Here is a 17,749-nt window from a genome sequence, read left to right as displayed (position 1 = left end):
TACAACATCCCAAACGGTTCAAATTTAAGTGCGACTTTGATGATACTGCGGTTAAAAATGCTACAAATCTACAACATTGTGGAATTTGCCATTAAGCTTCCAAAAAAATTGCAACATGGGTGGATTTGTAGAATATTGTACCAAATTTGTTTATAATTCCATTCATCTCACTTATCTATTTACTTTTTTTTCTTCCATAATTTTCGGTGAGAATTATTTTAATTATAAATAAATAAATGATTGGGAGGGCAGGAGTACTAGGATAGTTTATATAAACTAACTCGCATCATCGTGTTTTTAGCTCTTTTGATACTTGTTAATTGCAGCATAATTCTAATTTTGAAAATGGTAAAATGATTTAAGCATAAATTTGATGTTTTTTTAACCTTGTTTGTAACTGGTAGTGGTTAGGTTAGACAAAGAACTTTAATAGCAATAGGCTGACTTGGTTTGGTCCCCAAATCTCTGTTTTTCAGTCTTTGAAAATAACCGTACCTTTAGGTGTGAAAAGAATATCGTGTTTCAATTATTAGGGCCATAAATCCATAATGCATGTACCTCTTAAAAAGGTTAGAATCTTCCACCTTAATTCTCTAATGCTTCAAATTGTGATTGTTATCTTCTATTTCTCTCATTTTTGGTTGTGTTAATCGCAAATTCTAATGGGCATTTTTTGTCACAAGTTTATAACTTCTTACAAGCTGCAAATGGCAGAGCAACTGGAAAATGGATTGTGAAAGATCACAAACTTGTGACAGTCAAAAGCAAGACATATTGTTTGTTAATTAATACGAAATGTATATACTTGTACAATATAAAAGTCCACACCGATTTTCAAATGTTTGAACAAATACTCTATGTATTGAAGAAACCTATGATAATAAAATGGATGAATAGAGTAATTAAGTAATTCGTAAATCTACTGAAAAATCGTTTAAATTAACTATTTGTAAGATATTTTATAGTCTCTCCATCCCAATTATTTGTTTACAATAACATCAGAGCCTTAATCCCCAAAATGATTTGAGGTCGGCTGACATGAATCATCCTTTCGAATACCTTTGTAAAAAAATGAATACTCGAACAACATAGTAACATACTGAGTAAGGTAGTTTCACAAAAATATCTTGTATAAATGGATATCACTAAAAAGTTACACAAATTTAAACCATTTTATAATAAATTTGTGTAAAATCATCTTAGAACGGTCGAAATCGGGAAATAGGGAGTGAGCCCATCATATGTGCATAATAATTGGCGTGGTACTGAAAGAAGTTTCTGAAGTACAGATATTGTCTGCCAAATAATCATACATCGCTTTTCTTCCGCCGACTGTGTTGTTTGTTATGCGGCGAAGCAGCAAGACCAATCCCCACCATATCAATTTCTCAGCATATTATTATATAACCCCACATTTTAAAGTACATTCTTTAGTATTCAATCATTTGTCTATTGAATTTATTTCATACTTTATTCATACGAGGAATTAAATAAAAAATTAATCACCAATAATATAACCTTAATTCCCCTCCTATGATGTTTTTGTCCCCCCCATTGCTAACATGCCCCCATGCACCCATGCAAACCATTACGGAAACGCGTTACAGGCTTATGACGTCTGGTCGAATGAAACAAGCAAGAATAGCGTGTACAACAGTCTCAAGTCTCAACTCTCAAGTATACCACGGAAGGTGGTTATGAGATATCACAATTCACAAATCAGTGAAATCACCGATACATTTTCATCACAAGCAAAAATAGTTGAATTAGTAATGAGATCGTTGTATACGTATAACAAACTCCGTGTACAACAGTCTAATATAGGACCATCATCAGTGAGACCACATAATTTGGAAAATATCGCATAGACAGAATATATTTTTGTAAAATTCACCGAGGTGAATAATCTCAAGAAGAGTACGTAGTATTAATAAAACAACAGCTAAATATACAAACTCGCGTAATCCCAGTTTAGCGAAGCAAAAAAGAAGAGACTTGTTTACAATCAATGGCCTCAAGGATCAAAAACGGTATTAGAAACCGTGACAACGATGAGATTCTAGCAAGAATCGGAACAACAAAGTGGGCATAATAGTGTTTGAGAAACAATCTCGGCACTCGGCAGTGGTTATTAGTGAAGATAGTAGAAATATAACAACACTCTCTAAGTTACTAGGGATATTATAAGAAACAACATACAAAACTTGTGGTATTACTCACTTCTTGATCAGACCTCTGGTGAATATCTTTTTGCAGTACGGGTTGGTGCGAAGGATCGAATGAGGCCGGACCGCTGTCACTAGTGAATCGTTCACGATGCCCTGCCATTGAAATATAATATACGCAAACGAGTGAAAAACACGAAAATTAAAACCAGAATGGATGGACTAGGCTAGGTTTATAGGAGTGTTAAGAGTGATAATCCATCCTTTTCAAGTTTTATTCATTTGATTTATTTAGTCAAAGTCAAATGATGTCGACTTTGGCCAATATTTTCTCATTATATCAATGGAATCACTACACAATTTCAAAAAGTTAATGGTCAAAGCTGGTTGGTAAACTTTGACCATAAAAGTAAAGTGGACCCAATAAAAATGAAATGGAGAAAGTATAAGTCAATACGCATACATTATTGACTTATATGAATTACTAAGAGACCTCGCAATGAACCAAATATTACATATTGTCCGTGACACATTATCGTGATCAAGTTATCAAGACTTATACCAAGTATGCTATCGCTGTCGATGACTAAGACCAAGCCGAGACATATTCTAAGATCAAGTCTCAACCAGTAATTTTAAACCATAACGCGATCAATCTAAATTCGTGCAGCAAAAATCGCGACACATACATAAAACCAAAGTATCACAAATTCACAACACGGATTATGGAGAGATTTTAAAAGGGCAAAACATCATGTTAGTCCTTTACCTACTTATATTACTATTAAAAGAAACATGCATCATTAGAACATAAATGTTTAGGTACCAACTTGACAACAAATGTTTAGGTACCAATATTCTACCCATTCCTTCAGAAATCATGAATAATAATATAGACGAAATATCGAAAGAAGCGATTTATGTGATGAAAGAGCCAAATGAAGGGAAAACAGACCTTGGTGACTTCAAGTGCTGATTGAACCACATAGTTAGCGAAAGGATCCTGCAGAAGTTGCTCAAAGTGAGGAACTCTTAGCAGTTCATACACAATCCTAGCCTGACTTTCCTCGATAAACTTAAGGCACTTTTCGACAACATGACTACTGAATTTTTGCATTGCGAGCTGCACATAGTGCCCTTCAAACTGAGAGATCAACTGAGCTGCTGCTGACGGAATTTTCAGCTCGATTATGTACTGAACAACATAATTCCTGAAATATAGCAACAAGTTTAGAACAGAAAGACGTGTTAGCGCTTCACTATCACAACTTTTACAAACAATCAAAGGCATCAGCTACTCAATGAATAATAGCAAATCTTACAGAACACCATAGAAACACACTGTTTCACATCTATGGATTGGTCTCACATTAGAGACCGTCTCCTACAAGACTCATTGTTCCGTAAAAAGAAACAAAGCTAGACATCTAATATGCATGAATTGTTAAGATATAACAAACAGCTAAAAGACATCAGTGAAGTTCTGGTAGTCGAGAATATTATCCCACTGCCTCAAAGGTTTCCTGCCTACGACATGCATTCAGTTTTAAACATGCATCTTCGATGGCTTAAGCTCAAGGCTTAAAGCGGAACTAGCGAATTCTATATTTGCATGTCTAAGGCACCAATAAGCTATGCAAAGTTGAATAATGCCATGCAAACTCGATATTTTTTTTATTCTTCTAATTATTTTATTCTGCCTCTTCCTCCCATTATCCCTAGCTTACATGTTCACCCTATTTAAAAATAAAAAAGGGTTTTGCTGCTCAATACTTTATTTTGAAAACAGAAATTTGCACAAAAGGTATCTCAATCATGCATTGTTGCCATGGCCCCCATCGCCTCGCTGCGCCTTTTAAAACTTAGCATAGGAAATCTCTGCCCTTTGCCAGTAACACAAAGTTATTGAAGCTAGAGTAGTTAACAACATTGCATCAGAGGCTCCCCGCCAATGATAAGGCAGGGGGAATGCAATCAATGAAACAAACACAATTCCCGGATGAGAACGTAATGGAAACTGTATAGGCACGATAGTACACGAGCTGACAAGTGTTATAAAAGTCTCTGGAAGTTAAATTTGAAGCAAGTAGTGAATAAACAGAAACCGGAGCAAATGTAACACGACAAGAGCATGGGTAAGACACAACCAATAAGCCATTGATCCTAAAACTCTACATGAAACACATCTCTGCTTGTTGTATGGATAGAAACATAGGACCCTCAGGGAGCAATACTTAGTTCTGAATCCATACATCAGAAAAGACGCCAAACGTTAGGAGGCACTAGACCAGGTTCATCGCCTAATATAGGAAAACCTCCGCCCCATTTCCAACTAGGGCAGTATTAAAATACTGTGAAGCGGCTATCTCACGTCTCAACGACATAATATAACCGATGAATAAGTTACGTTAAAATAAAAGCGTAAACAAAAGAGTAATTATGTCCAAAGGACAATTTTAGAAAAATGAGTACAAAAGATGGATGAGCCATACTAAAAAAAAACTCCAGTCAAGAATTGCTATAAGCAAAGTGACAGTCTTTTGGTGAAATTACATCAATTTCTGAGAAGTCTAAGAAATTAGCTTTGGCTTTGTATTATGGAATCCTAAAAGACACTTGAAGGTTCACGATAAAACCATAACGGAAAATAGAATGATTCATGAATTGAATGTATGCATATCATACTTTAATCACGAGACAGTGTTTTGCAAACAAAATTGTATTTCAAAGTTAAAATCTTGTTCACCAATCTCCATATTCAGGATTTTAAAGAGGGTTAGCATCTGAAAAAAATAAAAAGCAAGGTATAATGGGGTAGAAAGAAGGGAAACGATAAAAGAAATAGAAGGGAAAAGATGGACATGTAATTGTAGTGTGCCTTATTCACAAGGTGTACCTAAGGCACAGGTATGCATTTCGGCCACTGCCCCTCATTGAGCCTTGCTATTAAACATGGCTCAAGCATGGTCTTTAAACAAAGATGCATATTACATGGAAAACGAGAATGTATAACAAGGAGAATGCATGAGCAAGAGTTAGTAAAAGAGAGTTGAGAATCTATGGTTTAGAAATTCACCCAAAAGGATCTTGAGCGAGAGCAAGCCCATTGCTGCAGATTTCTTCAATCAACTTTTTCCGATGGTCACCATTGGAATGAGCAATGCAGCGTTGCAGGACACAACACCCATGCCGATGAGTTGCAATCTCAACACAGAACTTTGAAGCAGCATCAAAAATGAACTGATACATGTATACAAATACATAATCAAAACAATGCCTTGAGCGACTACACGAACATTATGTTAAACACAAACAACTACCCTAGCAGCTTTTCCTAAGCTAGTGAAGATTGGTCGCGAAAGTGATGTAAATATTAAAATAGGCCTCAATGGAAAATAATTAAGTAGGAATCTTGTTCCACAGGTGCTTCATCCCCTCAAGAGACAGCCATAAACAGTTCATGAGTACAAAAATCCCATTTCCTACCACTTTTCTCGAAACAGATGCATGATAGCTAATTACACAATAAGAAATTTTTCATATTCGTATTTCATTACACTAGAAGCAAGCCAACAAGATTCCCGAGCAACAAACGAATATGATCCAAACAAGAGACATTGCTTTAAACCAATTAGGAACAACACATTTGAAACAAATTTCTAGCATTTATGTCAAAGGTATACCTTATTATCATCATAGTTAAGGCATTGCAAGCAACGTTGGACAACATGATTCCCATTCAGATCTTTTATAAGATCAAGAAAGCCCGGTTCAAGAGCTCGTATAATTAGAGAAATCTGCTTCCTCGATCTGAGACTGTCGATCAATTTCTGCACCACCCTTGTCCTGAGACAGAAAAACAGTGACATGTCAAAGAAAATATAACCATAAGCATCATCAATGCAATGATAATGGAGAAAGTAGTAACTATCAAATATGTCAACATGGAAAATAAGATTACCCATGTGTATTCAAGCAGATTCTAACAAGTTCTCCTCGATCTTTCGTAACAACATGTACAATCTTCATTCTCTGTTCTTCATTACAGACATCCAACAATTTCTGAACAAGGTAATTTCCAAAGGGATCAATCATGAGCTCAACAACATGGTCAATTATTTCATTAAAAATAGTTTGCACATCTTCAAAGGATCCATCCTCAAACTTCTTCTGCAGGAATCGACAACCGTGTTGATCCTTTGCCATCAGATGTATATTACCCTTCACCTCAGCCAAGGAACTATACAAAGTCTGAAAAACCAAGGAATCACAGCTACCGACTGGACTACCAATTCCAGCACTCCTTTCAAGCTGCAATGAACCATTAAGATCAAAGCTTCTCTCCGCAATCTTTTGCATTGTTTTCCTACGACCACTCGTATGATTACTGTGGCCACTTGATCCATTCTTCAACAATGTCATATGTTGAGCACCATATCTTTGTTCGACAGCTCTTAACTTCTCCCGCATTGTATTATACAGCGCATTTCCCTTACTTAGAGCTTGTCTAGGATGGATCAGGGGTGATGAACCCAAAGAATTAAGCCCTCCCACTCCCATGTCTCCCAAAACCTGCCCTCCGTAATTCTGTAACAACGCTCCATAGTTCTGAGGATTCGCCCAAGAATTTAACAGTTCCTTATACTCTTCCGCTCTATACTGCTGCAAGTAATCATCAACAAGAGGAGGCGGTCCATACATAGACGGAAACTGAACAGGAATCTCACTACCATTACCGTAACCTACATCTCCTCTAGAAATCAAACCCCCATTACCAAAATGCTCATTCATCCTCGAAACCCTCCCTCCATTAACACCATTACCAACATTACCAACATAATCATTACAATTATACATCGACAGACGATCACCATACACCTTATTTCCTCTCATACTCCCAACCCCATTTCCATAATACTCCTCTCGTTCTTTCAATGGATAATGGATCAATTGACCAGACCCGGACCCGGCCCCGGCCCCACCTACATAAGGAGAATATGACCCTACTGAATCACCACCAACAAAACCACCACTACTCATTCTATCAGCCAACAACATCCTATAATTCCTATCACCATTCCCATTAACGGGCGAAACCCCATTACCAAAACCCTCAAAACCCATCAAATTCTCGGTATAACCCGGTCTAACTTTGGCAACATTACAATCAACACCTAGGTCTCTACCAAATCTTCCAACATCATTAGAATTATTAGACAAAACCCTATTATTCATCCCAATATCCATATTCTTAAACTCCCTAGTCAAACCAAGTTCATCAACAACACCACCATTGTTAGTAGACCCACTGGGACCCACATAATAATGATGATGATGATCTACAAAATAGTTTTTTTCAGTGGAAAATTGTGATAATAAAGGATCAACAAAGGATGATGAACCAACATCACACAAATTATCATTACTATAATTATCATTGTTATTATTATAATGATGATTATTATTATTCATTTTTTCTTTTCTAAACATTGATTAATTAACAAAATTAACAACAATCCAACAAAAATTACACAACTTTTTTCACTTTTTTTGGGTTTTACCTAAGACAACAACAAAAGTAATATTAAAAACAATAAAACAGAGAAACAACAATTCAACAAAATTACAAAACAAAAAGACAAAACCCAGAAAAACCCAGATCAAGAAATCTGCCAAAAAACATAAAAATTCAAACTTTATATCACAAAAACAACAAAAACCAAAAATTCAATACACACATACATGAATATAACAGATATTTGGGGGAAAATTCAGTGGAATAATTTGATTGAAGAAATTGTTGTTTTTTTTAATTTGATTGTATGAAAAATGGAAAATTAAGATGAAAAAATGGAAGGGTTTTAGAAGAGTGGTAGTACGGTCTGCTAATTTTGCACGCTCACGCCATTAAAATGAAGTGTTGAGGGCAATGTATGTGTGTATATATATAAACTTAGCACTGAGAATTGAGGAAAAAAAAGTGTGTACAACAGAGAGAAATATAAAATTTAGAAAAGGGTTTTAGTCTACTTATCTTTCCGTCTCCATCGTTTGTTTATCTACGGAGTATTAAAAGGGTATTTTAGTTAAAGATAAAATAATAATCGGAATGGAAAAAGTTTAGAGGAATTAAAGTTTGAACAGAGAAAAGTAAAAATAAAAAGAATTTAGTCGAGTAACCTTTCTACCTCGGTCATTTATTTATATAAGGAGTATTATTATATTTTTTTATAAAAGGTATTTTAGTCAAAGATAAAAGAATAATCCGGATGAAAGAATTACGGAGAAAAAAACACAAATGTGTGAACAACAGACAAATGTAAAATTAAAAAGGGGTTGTAGACTTGTGTAGTTGTAATCTTTGTGTCTCGGTTATTTGTTTAAAAGGGTTGTAGACTTATAGTTGTAATCTTACTGTCTCGGTCATTTGTTTATCTGCGAAGTATATTATATTTATATTTATTTTAAGAGGTATTTTAGTAAAGATAAATAAATAATCGGGATGAAGTATGTATTTTGTTTTCAAATTGTTGTGGTTTGCACCCTAACACAAATAAGTAACAAAGTGTTTTGCTTATGACGGATAGTGGCTCTCTCACAATAAGGCAAGTGGGAGACTAGGAGGCCAAGTGAAAGAAAATAGAGCACCCTATGAATAGTGCCACTTACATATTGTGAGAGGAACACTATCCGTCACAAGCTTCTGACGACAGATATTACCCGTCTTCAGTGAGAATTTGTGAATAAGTAAATGCCAGGGAGAATGTTGTAATTGTAATGGGTAATAAATAAAGGGTTAAATTTTGTATTTTTAATTAATATTTTGTTGACTAGACTTTGTGACAATTTCGGTTACAATAGTGTATTGGTGACCTCCTACTCTCCTAGTCGTTTGTAGCTCTACAACTACCTCCTATGTTTTCTCTCCTCTAAGCTTTGTGTAACGCTGGCTGTTTAAATGTTTACACACCTTAAAAAAAATCTATGGTTGTTAAATTGCTAATTACTTTTGTATATTCTCTAATAAAGTGTTATCCGGTCAAATTTTTACGTATAAACTGTCAATTTTTCACATAGATTTACATTTAGGACGAGTATATTTATTTTGAAGTTTAAAAGAGTTCATTTAGGATGAATTGGACAAACCCAAAATGGCCAAACTTTGTAACAATTTCACTTACAATAGGTATTGTGACCTAGCTCTCAATGATATGAGCTCCGTGGTAGAGTTTCTTGGAATTAGCACGGCTCGAAATTAGAGGTGGTAATAATTAACACGACTTAGAAAATATGACACGAATTTGACACGAAGTTAACGAGTTATGATCAAGACGTTGTGACTCATTTAAGTAATTGGTTTGACACTGACAGTCGGCCATGACACGAAACTTAAATGAATCGGGTTATGGCTGGGGTAGTGGTGACCCGTTTAAAGTTGACACAGACACGACCTGATCCGTTTGGCAGGTCTTCTCGATGTCGGTCAAAATTGATTCCGAGCTGATTTTGAGCGTAGTAGAGCTCAGATCAAAAGCTCGTTTAGACTCGTTTTATTTTATTTTTCTTATTTAAATGTGGCATTTTACGATTGTGTTTATTCTTAATATATTGTTATTTTAGAATTTATGATTATATTTTTATTATTGTTGATAAATGTTTTATATTTGCATTTATCTTACCATATACTCGTACTAGAATCCAGAGTTCCAATACCGAAGAAAGAAATATTATTTCGTAGTACTAAATAACCCTCGTGGTTAATACAAGAGGCATGTGGCGGGGCAGTGGCGTTATAAGCGACCTTAAATATTTGTTAAAATTACTTCGACAAACTTGTTTCTTACCTTTTTATTATCTTAGGTTATATTAAATTATTTTCAGGCGAAAGAAAAAATTACTTTAGAGAACATCAAATGTGTGGCGAACATTTAATTAACGGTTAGTTTTTTGTATTGTGGTTTCATACAAGTATAAATGTACGTATAATTGATACAACAATCAAGTAATCACTAGTATTGGCGTCCGGCTCTGCTCGGACTACCTCTATTTAGTATTAAAATTTATTTTCAATTAAAGAAAACTACTTTAAAGTTGTATAACTCATAAATTTATCATTTATCATTAATACATTTCCTATGACATATCTTAAAATACGATGAAATAAATTATCATATTTTTCTATGACATATCTTAAAATTACGATCAAATAAATTATAAAACAAATTCACTACTCCCGCTATTAATATTTACTTAAATCGATTTGTTAGCAAATTTTTCATATATACATTCTTTTGTTGTTAGTATTGTTACTTTTATTACATTCGTTATTACTACCGTTACTTTTACTACTCCCGTCGTAATTATTGTTACATAATTATTGTTACTTTTACTACTGCCACATTAATATTGATAATTTTACTACTCCCGTTGTTACTTCTATTACTTTCACTACTCCAGCTCGCTGTTAATATTGTTATTTTGACTATTTAAATGAGTGATTACTATCATATTAATTACTATATACAATGTAACCCCGCTTTCGTTTTTGTTTCGTCTCTCTTTCTGAGGGCTCTGTCCCCGTCTATCGGTGGAGTCCTTCTCTCAGTTTGAGAGCTTTCGTTTTCTGGTTCGTTTGCAGTTTTCTAATAAGTCAGCAGAAGATCAGCGTTGTTATAGATCGTTATATGGTTTTACATATTTTGTCCGATTCATGGCTACAATCAATCACGTCAGAAGAAATGGATACTCGTCAAGGAAGATTCGGAGACCCTTTTATGGATGAAAGCCTTTTGCGGCGAATCGATGATAAAGACTATGTTGCAGTGTTTCATTCTTTGAACAAGAATTTATTTCCTATGGTTGTAATCGATTTGTATCCGATTGAGCTTGGCATATGTTGTAGATGTCGTATGACATTTTATTAATGATAATGATCTTTTCTCAAAAAAAAAAAAATGTGTTTGGTGTGGTGGGTTGCTCACCTCATCCCTTAACCATGAGGTTAGGGGTTCGATCCCTGCCAATGGGAATGGAGCAAACTTTTTGGCCAACCGTTTACCTCTTCGTGAGAGCATGTGCGGCGAGAGGATTATACACTGTTGTCAACGGTGGACACCCCGGTTCCGGTTTACACCAAAAAATTACTATATACAATGTTACTACAATTTTATTCACTACTAACAAAATTACTTTTACCATTTAGGTATGCAGTTTTAAGAGACTTATATATTTACATAAATATATTACACATATGCATTAAATCAAATCGAAATAATTATGGAATATTATATTTTTCGGAAATCTAGCCTGATTTATTTATTTTCTAATATTTTTCAAAATATAACATACTTAGAGCATGTACATATTTTTCTATTGTGGGTTTTCTAGTATTTATCCTCTTAGTACGAGGAAGATAGCTTCTTCCTCTAATTTTATAGGAAAGCTCATCTTGACCCTTGTGCCCACTTACTAGTTAACATATTACATGTGGCTATCATTTTTATTTTTTATATTTTATAAAAATTAAAATAATAAGAAAAGTAATGTAAGAGAATCTTCTCTATTGTAGGAGAAAAATTGTAGAATAAAAGAGAAAGAGGATATAGATAGTGGAAAATGTAGTGGAGGAAAGAGAGGATGAGGTGTCAAAAAATTAGAGGGATAAATTAGAAATAAGAGGATGAAACTCTCCTCTCTATAGTACATGCTTATGTATATGTTAAATAATTACTCGTATCATATTTATACTAATTAATACCATAAGTGGAGCATATTTATTTTAAGAGAAATCACCATATTTTGGTGTTCTCTAAATTTATATTTCAACCAAAACTATATAATATTTGAATTGAAATCCCTTGGTCAGATCCATCACACAACGCTATCGATTAAAATTATACTCCCTCCTATTCTAAATAACTGTCCCATTTGCCATTTCCGTCTATTCACATAACTGTCCCATTTGCCATATTTGAACATGGTTTTTTTTACTTTCCTACCCTTAGCTCTTTCTTTTATTTACCACCCCAACCACCCATAACCCATCATATTCAATACTTTTCATTATTTAACTCATATATTCTTACCCCTATACAATAATTTTCATTATTTTAACTATATTCCTTAATTTTCGTGTCATTGTCCAAATGGGACACTTATTCGGAATAAGAGGGAGTATAACATAATTAATTTTTATAGATTTATTTAATTGCATTAAAATAAGTTTGTTTTGTACAATTATTTCATTATTTGTATTTAGTCCAAGTAATAATTAATACGAAAGTATGTCATTGTGAAGAAGGTTGAATATTTCTTTTTTTCATTTGATTTCATGGTCTATTAATAGTATGATGTGCAACCTTGTTTGATAATTAGAAGTTTTTAGTTTTAGATCCTACTCTTGTTAGTTGTTACCAATGACCATGCTCGATATATTAAAGTATCATGATTCATGATCTTGAAAAAATGGTGTAAAACGTTAAAGTATTGCTTTGTCACATCACCTTTGACAAGGTTAGTATAGGATGTTTCAATCGATAATTTAATGAGCTAAAATCTTTTTCAATTAATATTTCTTGGCCAAACAATTATTCAATTTTAGTTACAATAATGTCCTAACCTTTTGTAACTATACAACTACCTCCCTATGTTTTCTCCCTCGCATCTTGTATTGATCACGCATCCATTTGACAAAGTTTGTTACTAGGTTATAAGATAATCAAACAAAAATTTAAACAAGGTTTCTTATTTCTGGAAATCTTAGTAAAAAAAAAGTGTCACAGAAAATCAATAGCCGATTTTATATAGTTTTTTGGTAAAAAAATGTCACAAATACAATACTGCACAAAAAGAGATAGCCCTAATTGATAAACAACGGGTTTATATTATATTAGCAAAAACATGTTTCACAAATCGATAATAATAATTAGCATATTTTATTAGATGGTTCGTCAAAAATATATAATTTACAGATTTTGTTAATAATGTTTGGTAATCAATAGTTTTAGATGAGCTAATTAATTGTTTATTTTTTTTGTAAAATGACTAATATGAACATTATTAACTAATACTCGTAATTATTAAGAGATAGTCTAAGGATAAAAATGTATTTTCCTAATTTAATAATTGAGTTTGTTGGACGGACATATAGTAAAATTACGAGATAAACATAAAACAAGGTATGTTCTCACCCATCATAACAAATGTGGGTCAAAACTTAACCCGCCTATCTTAATTTTAGGTCATAACAAACTTGACATGATTACTGGTAACAACAAAGTTGGCTAAATTTTCAAGTCATGATTCCCACCTAAAAATCAGTCACAACTCACAACCCATGCCAAAATCAATAAATTACAAGATAAACATACAACAAGATATGTTCTCGCTAGTCATAACAATTAATAAACGTGGGTCATAACTTAACCCACACCTGTCCTAATTTCAGGTATAAACTTAACTTGATGCCAATCACAACAAAGTTGACCATATTTTCAAGTCATGATTCCAACCCAAAAATCAGTCACAACCATACCTAACCCAAATGTGAATTACAAGATAAATAAATACTCGTAAACATTATACAAATCGGCCATAACTTGCTTGTTTGACCTGCTTTTTAGGTCACAATAAACTTGACAAGATTTCCAAGTCATAATTACAACTTAATAAAACCAGTCATAATCCATATCTAAATCAAAACGTGAATTATACGATAGATAAACGATATATACTTTGAATTAACCCAACAAAAAACCGATCATAGTTGGACATTAAGGAATAATTGATGATACGATGTAGTTACATCCATTAAGGAAGAAGACACGAAAAGACGAAAGGAAAGAAGACCAAAAAAAGAAGCGTTACGCTAATAAATAAAAGTGAGAAAAATAGGAGGATACAAATTGCCATGTCAGATATACAAACAAATTCCAACACTCTGGAGAGTACTCTTTTCTGGTCCCACACCATCCCATGATTCCCATCACTCTTTGTGTGCTGCGCAACCTTGCTTCTTTATTCCTTCCAATCTTCCATTGCACAATCTCTATAGTACTTGTACCTCCTGCGTCCTGCCTACTTATTGTGGAGCGAGCTACCATATGTCATTTATATACTTATTTTTATTTGATATTTTTTCGGGATATACCTTAAACTTTATTAGACGAATTCACGACTCTCATACGTGACTAAAAGTTGTATTCGTATTTGTTATTTTGTTAAGTAGTGATGGGCCAGTGGGTCAGCGGGGAGAAAAATGATTACACATCTGAGGTAGTACCTCATACTTATAGTTTTTGAGCATATATACATTTTTTCTGAGCATATTACCATTTATAAATATAGTTTTTGAGCAATATTATATTTTTTTAGTGTAATGTTTTAGTAAATGTGTTCAAAAACTTTATACTAAAGTAGAACTCAAAAACTTTAAAATAAAACTCAGAAAATAAACAATAAGAGGTACTACCTCAGATGTATAGTCTATAAACTGGTCAACGTGGGCGATTATATTGAAAATTTAGACTTTTTTCTATTTTTTCTTTATTTCATTAGTAGTTTGTCCCAGTTGTAATTTCTCGTCCCTCCTAGCCTCAAATTCTAGTTCCGCTATTTAAGTGATATATGATTATGCTGGGTTGGAAAGGGTAAAATCGCTTCAGTTGTCAAGGCTGTTAATACACATGGATAATTCCCCTTGTGTTAATATCATCAAAGAGGACGGGTTGGTTAGCAACAATCTGAAATTTATCGTCAAAAGATGGCAAGAATTGATTTAAAAAGATCATTGGACGGTCAAGGTAGAGCATACTTATAGAGAAGCTAATAGAGTCGCGGATTTATTATCTAATAGGGGCGTGAATTCTAGTACTATTCCTACGCATCTAGATATTCCGTTAAATGAGTTGCGTCCTATCCTTTGGGAGGACATATTTAGAGTTGCTATTCCCCGTGTAATAGCGAATAATTAATTTCGGGGCGCATCCCCTCATTCGTACCAAAAAAAAAATATACAAATCAGAAAAAGCTAATAACTAAAGAAAATAATGAGAAAGTCGCTAATTTTCTTTTTTAAAATAATTATATGTTTGTAAAAGCGGGGAAGTGGTGAGTATTGAGTATACTCCATTTAATTTGGTTGTTTCACTTGTTTGTTAATCTTTGTAAAACAAGGGGAGATGAATGATCATCTATAATTAATGTTTTTGAATACAAGTAGTTTAATCAAAGTGATTATGGAAATAGCACGGAAACAAGCGATCCAAACAAAGCAAGTATAATAATATTTCCCCCATAAAATTGACTTCACACATTTTTCTTTTCGAGAAATTCAATTTGATCCTATACGTTTCTGTTTTCGGTAAGTTTTATTTTACTACTTAAAAAATACCTCTCATCTTTACTTATTCACTAGTTTTACTCCCGTGCAAAAAAATGCACGGGTCGGTTTTAAATTATCGTATACTGACCTTGTATGAATATGATTAAATATAATATTTATTTTATCAACAATTAAATAAAAAACATATGAATTGAAATTAAATTAGAGAATTGACATTGAATTTAATTGAAATCTAGTAATAATGAATTAAATGAATTAGAGAATTTGTTGGAAATTGGGTAGGCCCCACATTAGAAAATTAATTTTTAACCCCTAAAATCAGCGGTCAATCACAATTCTTCAAAAAAACTTAGCTTTTATACTATGTAGATATAAAGTGGATCACAATAAATAAGGGTAATTTAGTACAATTATTTTTCAACCCCTAACTTTAGCTACTTTTCTTTTGTTTTTTTATACTCTAACGGCTTTTCTTAAATCTTCTACAAAAAGCAAACGTGTTGAATTCAATGGAAGGGATAGAGTACTCATCTAAAGACATTAGGTTATGGGTTAATGTACGAGAGACATGTGGGCTTATTTGGTTATGATTATGGACTTGTGGCCTTATGGGGGTGTTTTCTAGTTATGATTGATGACCATAGTTAAACCGGTAAATGACCGGGCGGAGGAGTATTACGCAATTTGTTATACTCAAGGAAAATCATTTACCTGATCTGTTGGATCTAAATATTTTTATTTTTTTTGTGTAAAAAGAGTCACAAAGGTGGATCTAAATAATTTTTCTAGTTAAACTAGCTGATACATGTTCGGTTTAAATAATTACGTTCCGAGTCGATCCATTAATATCAAGTTCTATTAGTCTAAATTAATATCGCTATCAGTTGTGGTTCCTACTCTCCACCTTCCTTTTACAGTTTTACCTTTTGTTTCTTTTTAAGGCATTACCATTACTGACTTATTGTAGTTATATTTCTACTTATGTACATATTGGTGGAAATGATAATTGGTTTCACATGCTATTTAAGGAAATATGTTTACCTGAAAGTACGTGAATAAGGAAGCATTACGCGTTTTCCTTTTAGGTTAATCTTAATTAATAAGGAATACTTAAATAAGCAACACGGTAATTGATCTTAAAGGGTAACTAACAAACAAACTTCCATTAAAATTAAGACTTAGATTCTTAGTTGACCGTTTCATAGGAGAATTAGTCGTAATAGAAGTTACTTGTAAGTTGTATGTAACTAAATAAGGAGAAAACATGAACCTAATCCGTCTTTGTAGTAAGTTTGGTTGAAAGACTTGAAACAATGTTTTGAAAAGATGGGAGAAAGTTTAAATTGATCACATTAATCGCAAAAACGAGCCAATTCGAGTAGAATTAGGGAAGTGTAGTGGAAATTTCTATATAGCAAATACCAAGAAAAGAAGAGAGGGAGACATTTGAACCAAAATGTAGGTGAGAGATCAAATTACTCATAAAGAGCATTCATAGAAATGTAAGCAAATGACTAAGACACCTTAAAACAGAATTGATAAACAAAATAGCTCGTATGAAGGGAATACCACAAGTAATAAAATAGATACGAATCACGGTTAAAAACTAAAATGATATGGATACGATTATTATAAAAATAGGGTTTTGATATATACAACCCATTGGGTTGTATTTAAGAAACTAAATATGGAAAGAAGTTGTAAATATATGCATTAATTACATTGGGTTGTGCATAATTTAGTCTTGAATTTCCAACTTAATTCCAAATATGGAAGATATTAAATGCTTAAATATAACCCAGTGGGTTGTATATATCAAAACCCATAAAAATATATACGAAATTAAAAAGTCATTTATTCACTTTAGACCCGATTAACAATAAAAAGGTCACAAAAAAAAAACACATGGAGAGATACATATGACTATATGAGTGATCAGTGATATATCAATAACTTAGTGCAAAACCGCTACTCTCAGATTTTCGTGTCTAGGAATATACAACAACCAATTACGTCTCACATATTTATATGAGCTTCGAATACCTATAAATTAATGAAGTCACCTAAATGACTACAAATCAATTAAAAACCGAAAAAAGTATTATATATATATATCCTCTAGAGGTAATACAATCAACTTAAATCAAGCTGAGCTTATATGTATTGTTTATGAATTACCGTGATTTATGTGAAAATTTTAACTCCGCATATATGTGAATGAGGTCAAAAACTATACATCAAA

The 17,749-nt window shown here is 33.1% G+C and overlaps 1 protein-coding gene across 1 annotated transcript; it reads right to left on the bottom strand.

The window, feature by feature from the left end:
- Nucleotides 1–1,878: 1,878 nt before the first annotated feature.
- On the bottom strand, nucleotides 1,879–8,205 carry LOC141585854 (uncharacterized). The gene is made up of 5 exons (XM_074406913.1): nucleotides 6,127–8,205; nucleotides 5,849–6,011; nucleotides 5,242–5,405; nucleotides 3,121–3,376; nucleotides 1,879–2,321 (listed from the first exon to the last, which is right to left on the bottom strand). Exons 1-5 carry the CDS (start codon nucleotides 7,653–7,655, stop codon nucleotides 2,217–2,219), a joined length of 2,217 nt encoding a protein of 738 aa, XP_074263014.1. The 5' UTR covers nucleotides 7,656–8,205; the 3' UTR covers nucleotides 1,879–2,216.
- Between the last annotated feature and the right edge of the window lie 9,544 nt (nucleotides 8,206–17,749).

This window comes from Silene latifolia, chromosome 6 (assembly GCF_048544455.1).
Source record: "Silene latifolia isolate original U9 population chromosome 6, ASM4854445v1, whole genome shotgun sequence".
In the NCBI taxonomy this organism is placed as follows: Eukaryota; Viridiplantae; Streptophyta; class Magnoliopsida; order Caryophyllales; family Caryophyllaceae; genus Silene; species Silene latifolia.
This window is presented reverse-complemented; position numbering and strand designations above follow the sequence as displayed.

Bases quoted from the DNA above. Each gene is read 5' to 3' on its own strand.
- LOC141585854 (XM_074406913.1), bottom strand. From the start codon at position 7,655: ATGTTTAGAAAAGAAAAAATGAATAATAATAATCATCATTATAATAAT. The intron at 6,012-6,126 runs GTAATCTTATTT...TTTCTGTCTCAG, and splicing joins ATCTGCTTGAATACACATGG to GACAAGGGTGGTGCAGAAAT. The intron at 5,406-5,848 runs GTATACCTTTGA...TACATGTATCAG, and splicing joins TTAACTATGATGATAATAAG to TTCATTTTTGATGCTGCTTC.